This window comes from Pyrus communis, chromosome 12 (genome assembly GCF_963583255.1).
Source record: "Pyrus communis chromosome 12, drPyrComm1.1, whole genome shotgun sequence".
Classification (NCBI taxonomy): domain Eukaryota; kingdom Viridiplantae; phylum Streptophyta; class Magnoliopsida; order Rosales; family Rosaceae; genus Pyrus; species Pyrus communis.
Window position 1 is genome coordinate 12,508,233 of NC_084814.1, and position 12,164 is coordinate 12,520,396.

The 12,164-nt window shown below is 38.8% G+C and overlaps 1 protein-coding gene across 1 annotated transcript; it reads left to right on the forward strand.

Moving 5' to 3' along the window:
• The first annotated feature begins 325 nt into the window (after positions 1 to 325).
• LOC137710854 (ATP-dependent Clp protease proteolytic subunit-related protein 2, chloroplastic-like) lies at positions 326 to 3,402 on the forward strand. Its single transcript, XM_068449999.1, has 9 exons — positions 326 to 493; positions 614 to 657; positions 749 to 821; positions 1,526 to 1,646; positions 1,821 to 1,958; positions 2,056 to 2,172; positions 2,576 to 2,644; positions 2,754 to 2,849; positions 3,050 to 3,402. The coding sequence occupies exons 1-9, from the start codon at positions 417 to 419 to the stop codon at positions 3,185 to 3,187; spliced, it is 873 nt and encodes a 290-aa protein (XP_068306100.1). The 5' UTR covers positions 326 to 416; the 3' UTR covers positions 3,188 to 3,402.
• Positions 3,403 to 12,164: the final 8,762 nt, after the last annotated feature.

Genomic DNA, 12,164 nt, shown 5'->3' on the forward strand with positions numbered 1-12,164 from the left:
ACCGTGACCACACAAAATAGGAGGGCACCGGAAGTAGGAGGGCAGACAATCATTATCTGTTGCTTTTTATATGACAATGTGAAGTCATTTCAATGTACAAATATTGTAATCTAAATCGTTTATTTATTTTATCCTCATATAAACATAATCTCTAAAAAAAAACTCCATTCAATTTGAAGACTGTTAGTTGTTGATACACCTTGTGACATTTCAAATTTCGATCTCTTTACAAAAAATTATTTCATGCTATATATAATTAAATAATAAGAGCATTAGATGACTTGAATTAGTTGGAATTATTGTTTTTATTGTCGTCTTGTAAATCTGTTGCCGGTTGTAGCGGATCGGGTCTCTTCAGTCTATTCCCTTCGTCTTCCTCCTATTCTATCTCACTTGCTCGCTCTCTGGTGGTGAAAATGGCAGTCTCTTTTCACCCAACGACTACTTCTCCAGGCCTTCATCCCCAAGCTAGACTCTCCCTTCCTCCTCCCAGGTTCTTTCTCTCCTCTCTCATGGGATTTTCTTGTTTTCTCTTTCAATTCGTTTTCTAATCCCAAAAATTAAAAAAGATTAGTGTTTCTAATTGTAATTATTATCCATTTGTCTTCCGCAGTTGTGCAACGAAGCATTATTCAGGATTAAAGCTTCAGTCTTTAGGCAATCCTCTGGTTCCTGAGCTAATTTTGTTCTTCTTTTTTGGTGATGTAATCCATCTTAATTCTTTCTTTGTTTTGTTGACAAAACTAAGGTACTTTTGGTGCTAAAAACCCTAACTTGACGGTTGAGTTCTACGGAAAAGTTAATGAGAGCCTTCAACCCAGGTAACTAAATTATGGTCCTTGATAATTTTGCTTAATTCTTCTGCAGTTCGATGGGTCTGTGCCGAAAATTAGCGTAATATCGATATATGGGTGGTGGCCACTTGTTTTTCAAGAGACCACCAGTAGGGATTTAATTATCTTAGTGGAGCGAAATCCTGCTTCTTTAAACTGCACTTTTGTTTTGCAAACGCGGGTTAGGCTAGTTGGTGAGGTTCAGTGTGCCTGCCCCGTTGCACCCAAGTTCCGCAAGTTTGAGTAGTTTAGAATATTTTATTGTTAAAGAAACCTCCACTTTGGTACACACCCCCCTCCGGCAGTCTCTTTGAACTTTGAGCTGTGCAGCGGCAATGAGATTGGTTAAATTTTTTTGGTACTAACATAATAGAGTTCAAAATTATAACAAGACGTTCACATATTGTGCATTTTAAACCTCTTTGTTTGTTCTATGAAAAAATATTTTGGCTATCGTTGAGAGTTTGCAAAGACATGGATGATTATATAGCCAACAAGTTCCAAATAGAGGTTGCAATTCTTTGTTTTCCTATAGTTTAGCATGCCCCCAAGTATACCTGTATATAACTGTTTTCATGAGCTCAATTTGGTTTTATTTTATTTTATTTTATTTTTTTCTCTGGAAGTAGTTTAAATTGCTTAATCAGTATGTTAAAGAACGGATGATGTATCTCTATGTTTGCACTTTTCAGGACACGAAACCATAGGCCTTCACGAGCACAAGTTGGAATGATGCCTATAGGGACACCAAAAGTTCCCTACAGAACTCCTGGTGAGGGAACTTGGCAATGGGTTGATTTGTGGAATGCTCTAGTAAGTCATTGCTGTTATTTCCATATGAAATGAACATCTAGACGGTTTGTTAAAAGGAATACATTAATCGACATCCTAGGTGGAGATTTCTGTATGGACTTCAACTACTTGAGTGTTACTGGAATACCATTTTTATTGTGTCTCTAAGATAGCTTCTGTTTACTGGGAATGCAGTACAGAGAACGTGTGATCTTCATCGGGCAAAACATAGATGAAGAGTTCAGCAATCAAATTTTGGCAACAATGTTGTACCTTGACACAACAGATTCTTCGAAAAGGCTTTATATGTACATCAATGGTCCTGGTGGAGATGTGAGTTATCAGATTTTCATGTCAAATTCTTTTACTTTTTTCTTGGTATTGTTTTTCCATGTGACATACATATATCTAAAACCTGCATCATTTGCAGCTTACTCCAAGCATGGCTATCTATGATACGATGCAGAGCCTAAAAAGTCCTGTTGGTACCCATTGTGTGGGCTATGCCTATAATTTAGCAGCCTTTCTTCTTGCCGCTGGAGAGAAGGTAATAGTTCTTTCATTTTTCAGTCCAGGATGATAAAGTCCATTGGTACTAATGCTCATCATGAAGGGGTCGACATAAGTTTTTATTGTCTTTTCTTAGCCTCAGAAGTGCCATAGCTAATACAGCTGAGTGCGACGATGATTTGGTATAATGGGGGGGAATTAGTTATGGTGAGGAGTTTGACCAGTTTTCTTTAGAAAATGACTGACGATGGCTCCTGTGTCTGTTTTGTTTCATTGCTATCTGAGCTTGTCTGTTCATACATGTTGTTTACAACCTTGTACATTGATGAGTTGATGGAATATCTTCATCTTCTATGTGACTTAAAAAATATTGAATTTCATCTTTCTATAAGATGGTTGAACTCTGAAATTCGAAATTTTGTAATTTCTGCCTTGTTTAGGGAAATCGTTTTGCAATGCCACTATCAAGAATTGCTCTACAGTCTCCTGCCGGGGCTGCTCGTGGTCAGGTATCACTGCTTCCTGTCAATGCCCAAAAATGCTCCTGTAGATGTCTTTCATGTTCATCGACATCTTGTCCTTATTGTCTTCACGAGTCTCTACGAAATCTTGTGGCAGGCTGATGATATACAAAATGAAGCAAATGAACTTCTCAGAATTAGAGATTACCTGTTTAATGAGTTGGCTATGAAAACAGGCCAGCCAGTTGAAAAGGTTAGCTAGTTTGACAAGTAAATCCAACAGTCGCTTTTGGGTTAGGTAGTTTTATGACTATTGACCAAAAAAGCGGTTTTATGACTCCACGAAGAACTTATTTGCTTGAGTGAGGGGTGCACAAGCTTGAGATATTACGATTTGCAAAATTAAGCATTATAAGATAGTATGAATGATCATTCTGAACTGTGTACATGCAGATTAACAAAGACTTAAGTAGGATGAAGCGCTTTAATGCGCAGGAGGCTCTTGAATATGGGCTCATTGATCGTGTTGTTAGGCCACCCCGTATCAAGGCTGATGCACCTCCCAAGGACAGCGGATCAGGTCTTGGTTAGTACAACTATTGCTCGATTGGCAAATTGGTTGACGATACCTATAGTATTCAAAATATTTCTGTAGTTCACTTGTAAGTCTGTAGTACAGAACTATTGCTCAGTCGTAATTGTTGCATAGAATTTGCTTCCCTCTGATATTTGTAGGAACACTACACATTAAGACTTTCGGAATTAACTATTTGCTCAAAAAGGGTGCTATATCATTTTTACTCCCACATGCGACAGTTATCACGTGTTTCAGCTTTGCCGGTATCCATTGAAAGGGCCTGTAAATACTTCACATGTAGGTTAGCTGTAAGGAATAGGAGAGACCATCCCTTAACCTCTCTTCCCTCCATCCCTTGTTAACCCTATCAATGAAGCTCGATTCGTTTCTCCAAATTATAGTCATATTCATCCATGTCTCCCCAACCAATCTCGCCTTCGCTACCATTGTCGTCATCATCTTCATTGTAAGCATCTGAATCAAAATGATCGTCACTTTCACTTTCACCACCATTGTCGTCATCAACATGGTCACTACAGTTGTCATAACCCTCCAAACTTGAGTGTTTTATCACTCTTTGTATCCTCAGCATCATCGGCTCCGTCTTCTTCCAGTTCATACGAATGATACACGAAAGATATGATGTCGTCAGCTTCCACAGAAGATGGCGCCTATGGTTTCCAACAATGATCGCAACAATTATGATGTTGAACAGCGAAAACACAAACAGAGAAGCTAGAAACAGCAGTAGAAAAATAGGTGTTGGTACCCCAGCAAACCTCATGCCCTGGTTTTTACAAACAGATGGGATGTTGATAGTTTAATTCTGAAGTTTTCCCTGAGAATATATGTATATTATAGAGGCGTCTGCAGATTTTCCAGGAAAGTATATTATTTGTATACTCCAAATTTTGAATTTAAAATTTCTGAAAGTGTTTGAGAAGCCAACTTGTGCATAACATTCCTAATGTCTGTTTGGAAATGTTTATCGAATGACTAAAAGTGTTTTGACAATTAAAAACGCTTTCAATTGTGTTTTGCAAATTAAGTTAAACATGTTATTGAGTTAGAAAAGCGTTTTTGGTAGAAGTATGGAGACTTTTTGCTTCCAATTGCTTTTAAGCACTTGAATTTTTACATGTTCTTCGCTGATGATACTCTAATTTTCCTCACGGCAACAAAGGAAAACTGTAGGAGTTTAATTCGGTTAATCGATCACTACTGTTTGGCGTCGGGACAACTGGTCAACAACCAGAAATCAAGTGTTTTCTTTGGAGGCAATGTTCCTGAGGTCTTATCAAGGGAGCTGACAGACATCCTGGGCATTGTGAAAGTTGGAGACCCAGAGTCCTATTTGGGTGTACTAGCTATATGGGGCAAGTCGAATAAAAGCGGCTTGGCCTATGTGAAAGAGACACTTTTGGGGAAATTTCAAGGTTGGAAACAATCTCTGCTCTCACAAGCAGGACGGGAGGTTTTGATCAAGGCGGTGGCGCAAGCAATCCTGGCATACCCAATGAACCTTTTTAAATTCCCCACGACGCTTTGTAATGAATTCGATGCAATGATTTCCCAATTTTGGTGGGGGCAATGGGGTGGAGAACACTGAATCCATTGGGTCTCTAAGGAGAGGTTGTGTAGATCAAAGGCTGAAGGTGGACTCGGTTTTAGGAACTTTGAAACCTTTAATGATGCTCTTCTGGCAAAACAATGTTGGCGATTGATAACGGAGCCGAATTCGTTGTGGGCAAAAGTTCTTAAAGCTAGATATTTCCCCAATTGCTCCTTCCTTGAAGCTAAGAGGGGAGGGAGAGCTTCCTGGGCTTGGTCAGTTTATTGGTGGGAAGAGATATCTTGTTGAGGGGCGCTGACTGGCAAATTATGAATGGTCGAAAGGTTCTGGTTTGGAATGATAGATGGCTCCCACACATCCCCTCAGGTAGACCGAAACAGTTGAGCATGGTGCCAGTCACTAGAAATTTGCGGGTGCACTCTCTGATTAGTCCAGCAACTGGGCAATGGGATATTGAATTCTTAAAATCTTTTGTGTCACCACGGGACTATGAGGCGATTTTGGAGACAACCATTGGGGACCTGCTGATTCCCAATAGATTGGTGTGGTCTTTCGAGAAAAATGGAACCTGTATGATTCGCTCAGGTTACCATTGGGCTCTTGGCTGCCACTGACCACCAAGGAATATGAGTTCCTCTACTTCCGCCACCATTCCAAGCTCTATTTGGAAATGGGTGTGCAGTATGGAGGCTTTACTAAAAATTAAGTTTTTTTTATGTGGAAGACTTTTAATGTGGTTGTTGCTACCATGGCAAATTTGTTTCAAAAAAATCCTCTCCATCTCCTACCTGTCCTATTTGCAATGCTTAGGACGAGTCAATAAAGCATCTTCTCCTACTCTGTCCGTGGGTGGAAGTGGTGTGGTTCGGGGGCACATTGAGCATGAGGATCCAGCATCATGAAGTCACCACATGGGCAAATTAGTTGCATGCTTGCCTGGAAGAGGCTAACGGATCGAAGTCTGACAAGAGACGGTTAATGTCTTATATTGCTTTTACATGTTGGCACATTTGGAAAACACGATGCAACTTTCTTTTCAACCAACAACCAATCAATCCCAAGCAGGTCGTGCTAGCAATTTTCACTTCAATTGGGGCTTTCTTGGATGCTAACCAGTCATTGCGCACTCGCACAACACCCGATACTCGATCACCAGTGATTCCAGTTACGTGGACTCCGCCAAACCTGGAGGTCATAAAGATTAATGTGGAAGCTAGTTGGGAAGCAAATTCGAGCTTGGGTTTTGCTGGAGTAGTTGAACGGAACCATGATGGGCATTTTTTAGGTGCAGGCAGGTATCCAGTGAAGGTTGAGAGTGTGGCTATGGTGAAGGCGCTGGCTATTAGGCATGGTTGCGAGTTGGGTCACTAGTTGGGTTGGAATTCAATGATCATTGAATCTGATTCCTCTTATGCAATCTCATGTCTGCGGGACTCGCTTTCGAATGGTAGGTGGGAAGCTTTCCATGTACTTATGCAGTTTGTTAGATTGGGAGAGTCTTTCCATGACTGTCGCTGGTCTTGGATTCCAAGTTTGGCCAACCAGGCTGCGCACCTCTTGGCATCACAGCGATGTAGGGAAATGTGCAATGTGGTTTAGGTTGACAGACCTCCATCTTCCCTAGTTCATGTTCTATGTAATGATAGTCTTCCTTGTCCACACTAAAGTCTTCATGTGGGTAGTGTGAGGAGTGACATTTAAGCATTAGATGCGGTGTTGGGATCCATGTATCTCCTTGCACTACCTGTTTCTGGTGCCATGTTTGGCTATTTGCTTCTCTGTAGGCCTTCTTGTAAACCTTTGGTATCTTTGCCCAGATTAATATTATCCAGTTTATCAAAAAAAAAAAAAAAAGGTTAGTGTTTTTAATGAAAGGTATTAAAAAATAAATGCTTCCTGCAAAGTAATCTCAAACAAGACATGTTGAGGTGGCATGCATGCATGTGCCTGATAGCTTGTGCGTTTGGATTTAAAACACAACTCAATTCACCAAAACAAACCAATAAACCTAGACATTGACCACAATCAAGATTTCTATTTATTTTTATTTCTGCATGAAACTTGACAGAATGAGGAAACTAAGCAGTATTTGGGGATGATTTGGATCCCATCCGGATCCAAATTGTGAGGATGTGAGGATCATTTGAATTTTATTATTTAAAATTAAACACAAATAGTTACTAACGAAAACTGTCCGCATGATGTATGATGAACAGTTAGGATGTGAGAATCCCTAAGATCCCTACAAAGAGGATCCGGAGAGGATCCTAATCCTTTGGGGATGATTTGAATGAAGTGGACAGGATGATAAAATATTACATAAAGAAGAGATGACTCATTAAGAAATATGTTTTTGACCTCGTCTTGTTTTGATTCATGAATTTTTATATTTTATTTTTTGCATGGAAAAAGCTTGAAGTTATTTATCATTGATTAAATAAAAATAAAACAGCGTAGCAACCCACAAATATAATTACTCACAATAATATAGATTCATTCGTATACTCATTTTCTGCTTATACTATTATTTATCATTCATTAAATAAAAATAAAACAGCATAGCAACCTACAAATATAATTACTCACGATAATATAGATCCGCCGGTATACTCATTTTCTGCTTATACTTTGAATAAACATAGATAAGCAGATAAGAAAAAGTGAAATGCTTAGGAGACACTATCAAAAGTGGACTATTCATGGACTTTCTGCCACCAGGGCCGACCTTAAGATTTTAAGGGCCCTGTGCGAGACTCCAAGGGAGGTCATTAAAAAGTATAAAATTTTGGTTGATATATTTTCTTTTACATTTTAATTTTTAGGAAATAACTATAAATATTACATTTTCTTAATCTTGGGACATAATTGGACAAACCGGCCATGCAACCATGCATAAAATTGAAATTACTAAAATACCCACATATAAATACTAAAAACCCTCAGCTTATTTTATCATTTTTGTCATTTGGAAGAGAGGCATGCCGAGAGAGCTCTGTGACCTTTGGGTTTCTAGGTTGAGCTCCGATTTCGAAGAGAGGGAAGTCGAGAGTGAAGTTTCGAAGTGATCTTTATTGTTTGTGGGTTTTGTTATTTTTTATTTTGGATTTCAAAAACCCCAACCACCCCCTCACCCCCCCTACTAGGAGCATATTTAGGCGACTTAGTTGGCTTGTTTTCGTACATTTATGTTGTTAGTTCATAGTTATTTTAGTAGTTTAAGCCATTTTCGTGTGTTTTTAGGTTCATATGGCTAAGGAAGCAAAAAGGTGCATTTTAGAGCATTTTGGAGCAAAATTGGGTTTGGAATGGATAGCATATGCTTGGAGCAAAAGGAATGGACGAAATTGAAGACTTAAAGATGTTAGGATTCCTAATCTAAGAAGGATTCCTAATCAAAGAAGGATTCCTAATCTAAGAAGGATTCCTAGTCAAAGAAGGTTTCCTACTTGAAGTAGGAAAGTTAAGCCAAGGTTTCCTATTTTGGTTTAACCTTTCCTAATCTTAAATATCCCCAAGTTCCAGCAACTTTGAAGGTACCTTATGTATTTTAGGACACAAACGAAAGATCCCTTGCACTATCCTAGTCCTTGCCGCATATATCCTTACCCTTTTCTTCCAAAATCTGCCATATGTCTTCTTTCCCCTTTTATTCTAGTCAATGCCGCAACTTTCCTTCCCTTTTCCATTAGAATTCTGATTTGTTACCTTTTTCTTGGAGGATTTGGAGTCTTAATACATTCCCAAATTAATTAATTAAGGCCTTAACCTTTCTTCCTCTATATATACATAATCTGCCGCACTTGTGGGAGATTCTAGACATCCATACACATCCATACGAATTATTCCTCATTCTCCCCATTCATTCAGCCATCATCCACCCCCTACCACCATCCAACCTATCCATCCATCATCATAATTCATACCCAAACACCCTTGTGCCATAACAAAGAAGGAGAAAGAAGAGAGGAGAAGCCTTGGACGTTTTGGCCATTCAAGCTTGGATTGTTGGAGCGTTTCTAGGTGTATTCAATCTTTGTTTTCAATGTTTAATTTATATTCTCTTTGTTTTGTTGTAAACATGAGGAGCTAAACTTGTTTTAGCTAGGGGAGGTTTTGAAACCATGATTATATTTGCAATATGAATTGATTAATTCCAGTTGTGATTTCATAAATTGTGAATGCAATTTACTTAACCGTTTGATGGATAACTTATCCCTTGTTTGTTGATTAAGGGATGCAATTTACTTAACCGTTGGATGCAATTTCGAAATTTTAGGGGTAATCGGTTAAAGTTAAAGTTCAGGAAAAATTGGCTAATTACAAAAGTTTAAGGGGGTAACAACTCTATACAAGTTCGGTAGGCAAACCGACAAATATCTCTAAAATTAATAAAGACAATACAAAATTAGAGTGTATTTGGGGAACCAAAGTCAACATGATCATTAGTTTAACAGGTTTTAATAGATTGTGCAATCTTGTAAATCAAAACGCTTTTGATTGTGCATAACTTTAGGGTCTGTTTGTTAACGCTTATGGAATGACTAAAAGTGTTTTTGACAATCGAAAACGTTTTAAATTGCGTTTTGCAAATAAAGTTAAAAGTGTTTTTGAGTTAGAGAAGCGCTTAAGTACAAGTATCGAGGCATATTTTTTAGAGCATCTCTAATGGGAGCTAATAGCCTTGTTAATGGGCAGTCCAATCCACTCCTACCCCTCCGCAAAACCCTCCTGCACAGTTAGGTAATTAAGCTCCAGGCGAGTCCGATGGAGAAGTTAGGCAATAATTCATCGGTCTAGTGCCTGGCTTATGTGATGCAAGGCTGACGTTATCGTGATTTAAATTATTAAAAAATTATAATTTTTTTTTCTATAAATACTGAACCTTGTTCTTCCACTTTACACTACATTCCAATATTTTCAAATACTTTCAACCAATCTTTTATTATCATCTGAAATTAAAAATAAGGTTATCTTTTATTATTTTATAAAATAAAAAATACTAATATTTTAATATTAATTGTCTCGACTATTCAATTTAGATGTGAATATGCACTTGGATAGTTACTATTCATTACAGACATTTAATATTCATTTAAGGGGATTTAGTTTCCTATTGCTCAGGAAGGCCTAGCAACGGTGGAACTGCTTTTAAGCACTTGGTTTAAAAATAAATAAATAAAATAGTGTTTTTAGTGAAAGCTCTTAAAAAATGAATGCTTCTTACAAAGTAATCTCAAACAAGACATGTTGAGGTAGCATGCATGCATCTGATTACTTGTGCGTTTGGATTTAAATACACAACTCAACTTCTAGGAATCTTTGTGGCAATTCAGATTTCCACAAAATAAATCTCATAATTAACTGTTAGGCTATTGACCAAAACAGACCAAAAAACCTAGACATTGACCTCAATTAAGATTTTTTAAGCCTCACAATGGATCAGTAATAATGTGGTTCAAATTCGTCTTTAGCGAGAATCGAACCTAAAATCTCTTACTTGCAGATGAAGAAAAATATCAATAGACCGTAATATTAAGTGGCAAGATTTTTATTTATTTTTATTTATGCGTGAAAATTTATAGAATGAGGAAACTGAGCAGTATTCGGGGATTATTTGAATGAAGTGGACAGGATGATAAAATATTACAAAAGCAGAGATGACTCACTAAGAAATATGTTTTTGACCTCGTCTTGTTTTGATTTTTTTTTTTTTTTGGCATAGGGAAGCTTTAAGTTATTTATCATTCATTAGATACAATTAAACAACATAACAACTTACAAATATAATTACTCATAATAATATACATGTGCGCGTTTGTGCTTATACTTTGAATAAACATAAATAAGTAGATAAGAAAAAGAGAAATACTAAGGAGACACTCTCAAAAGTGGACTCTTCATGAACTTTCTGCCACCAAAGTTGTCACATCCCGGCCCAGGCCCCGACCACATCCCAGGCTCGATTCCACCGTAGCACGATATTGTCCGTTCTGGACCCCTACCACGCCCTCACGGTTTTGTTTCTGGAAACTCACACGAGAACTTCCCAGTGGGTCACCCATCCTGGGATTGCTCCCGCACGAACTTGCTTAACTTTGGAGTTCCTACGGAACCCGAAGCTAGTGAGCTCCCAAAAGACCTCATGCTAGGTAGGGATGAGAATATACATATAAGGATCACTCTCCTGGGCGATGTGGGATGTCACAATCCACACCCCCTTAGGGGCCCAACGTCCTCGTCGGCACACTTCCGGCCAGGGATTGGCTCTAATACCAAATTGTCACATCCCGGCCCTCCCGTGCACCCGTGCCCAACCCTGTGTGACCACCCATTTTCCAAGGCCGATTCCGGCCAACTCCGATGGAGTTTTTCGACGCCACCACCACCATCTTGAAGCTCTTATTCCCCTCTACAAAACTCACCCAAGAACCACCTTGATTAACCATGGTATATGACGGTTGGAGGCCACGAAAGTCGACGAAAATCAACAGTGCTCTGGCCACTCTTTTCAATTTTTTGGCAAATCGGCAAAGCGATGGCCAATGCCACCACTTGGGCTTTGTAGCCCATCATCCCAGGAGCAAAACCCAATCAACCTTGACCCCGTTGGACCACTGTAGAAGACGAATCGACACCGGGAAGTTTTAGGCACTCGTCGGCTTTGTGGGAAAACTTTACCATCTTCCGTCCACTTTTGGACTTCGTGGCAGGTATGAAGTTGCTCCACTCACTGAGATCTTCATTTTTGTGAAGTTTGAGAATTTTTGGAAATAGTTAGATTTTCCGGTGAGTCGGGGTGGCCAATTGCCACCCATGGTGCCGTGTACGGCGGCGCGTGGCCAGTGGGCCGCCAATGCTATTTTTAGGCTATGTCGAATGTCTCGAATTCAGTTTTGATATTTGAATGACATAGGGTGATCGTTGGAACCTAAATTCGTTACGATACGTTACTTGATAAAAATGTGAATCAACGATCCGACCGTTCGATCGTCACCAAAATTGGATACATTATAATACGTAATATTTAAAGATCATAGGAATTTATGGATTGGGAATCCGACGCACGGATCTTCCTGAATTGAATTTGTAAGTTAGTAAAATAAATGTTCATGGCCATTTGTTTTGGGCAATTGACGGAGATTCGACAGTTGGATCGTAATGAAATTTTAATATGTTATTCTAGAAGCATATTTTGGATCTTTGGGAGTTGTTGATTGGAAATCTAACATGCGGATCTTCCGAGTGGAGTTTTACAGGGTGTAGACCCTACCGTTGATCTTTGATCGACGGTTGACTTGTGGTCAATGGGTCTCAAACTATTTTGGAATGTCCTTGAGGATGTGTTTTACATGAATTACGTATTCTATTGATAAGAGTTCTGAGATGTGATTCGATAATTGGTCACATGCGCCAATCAT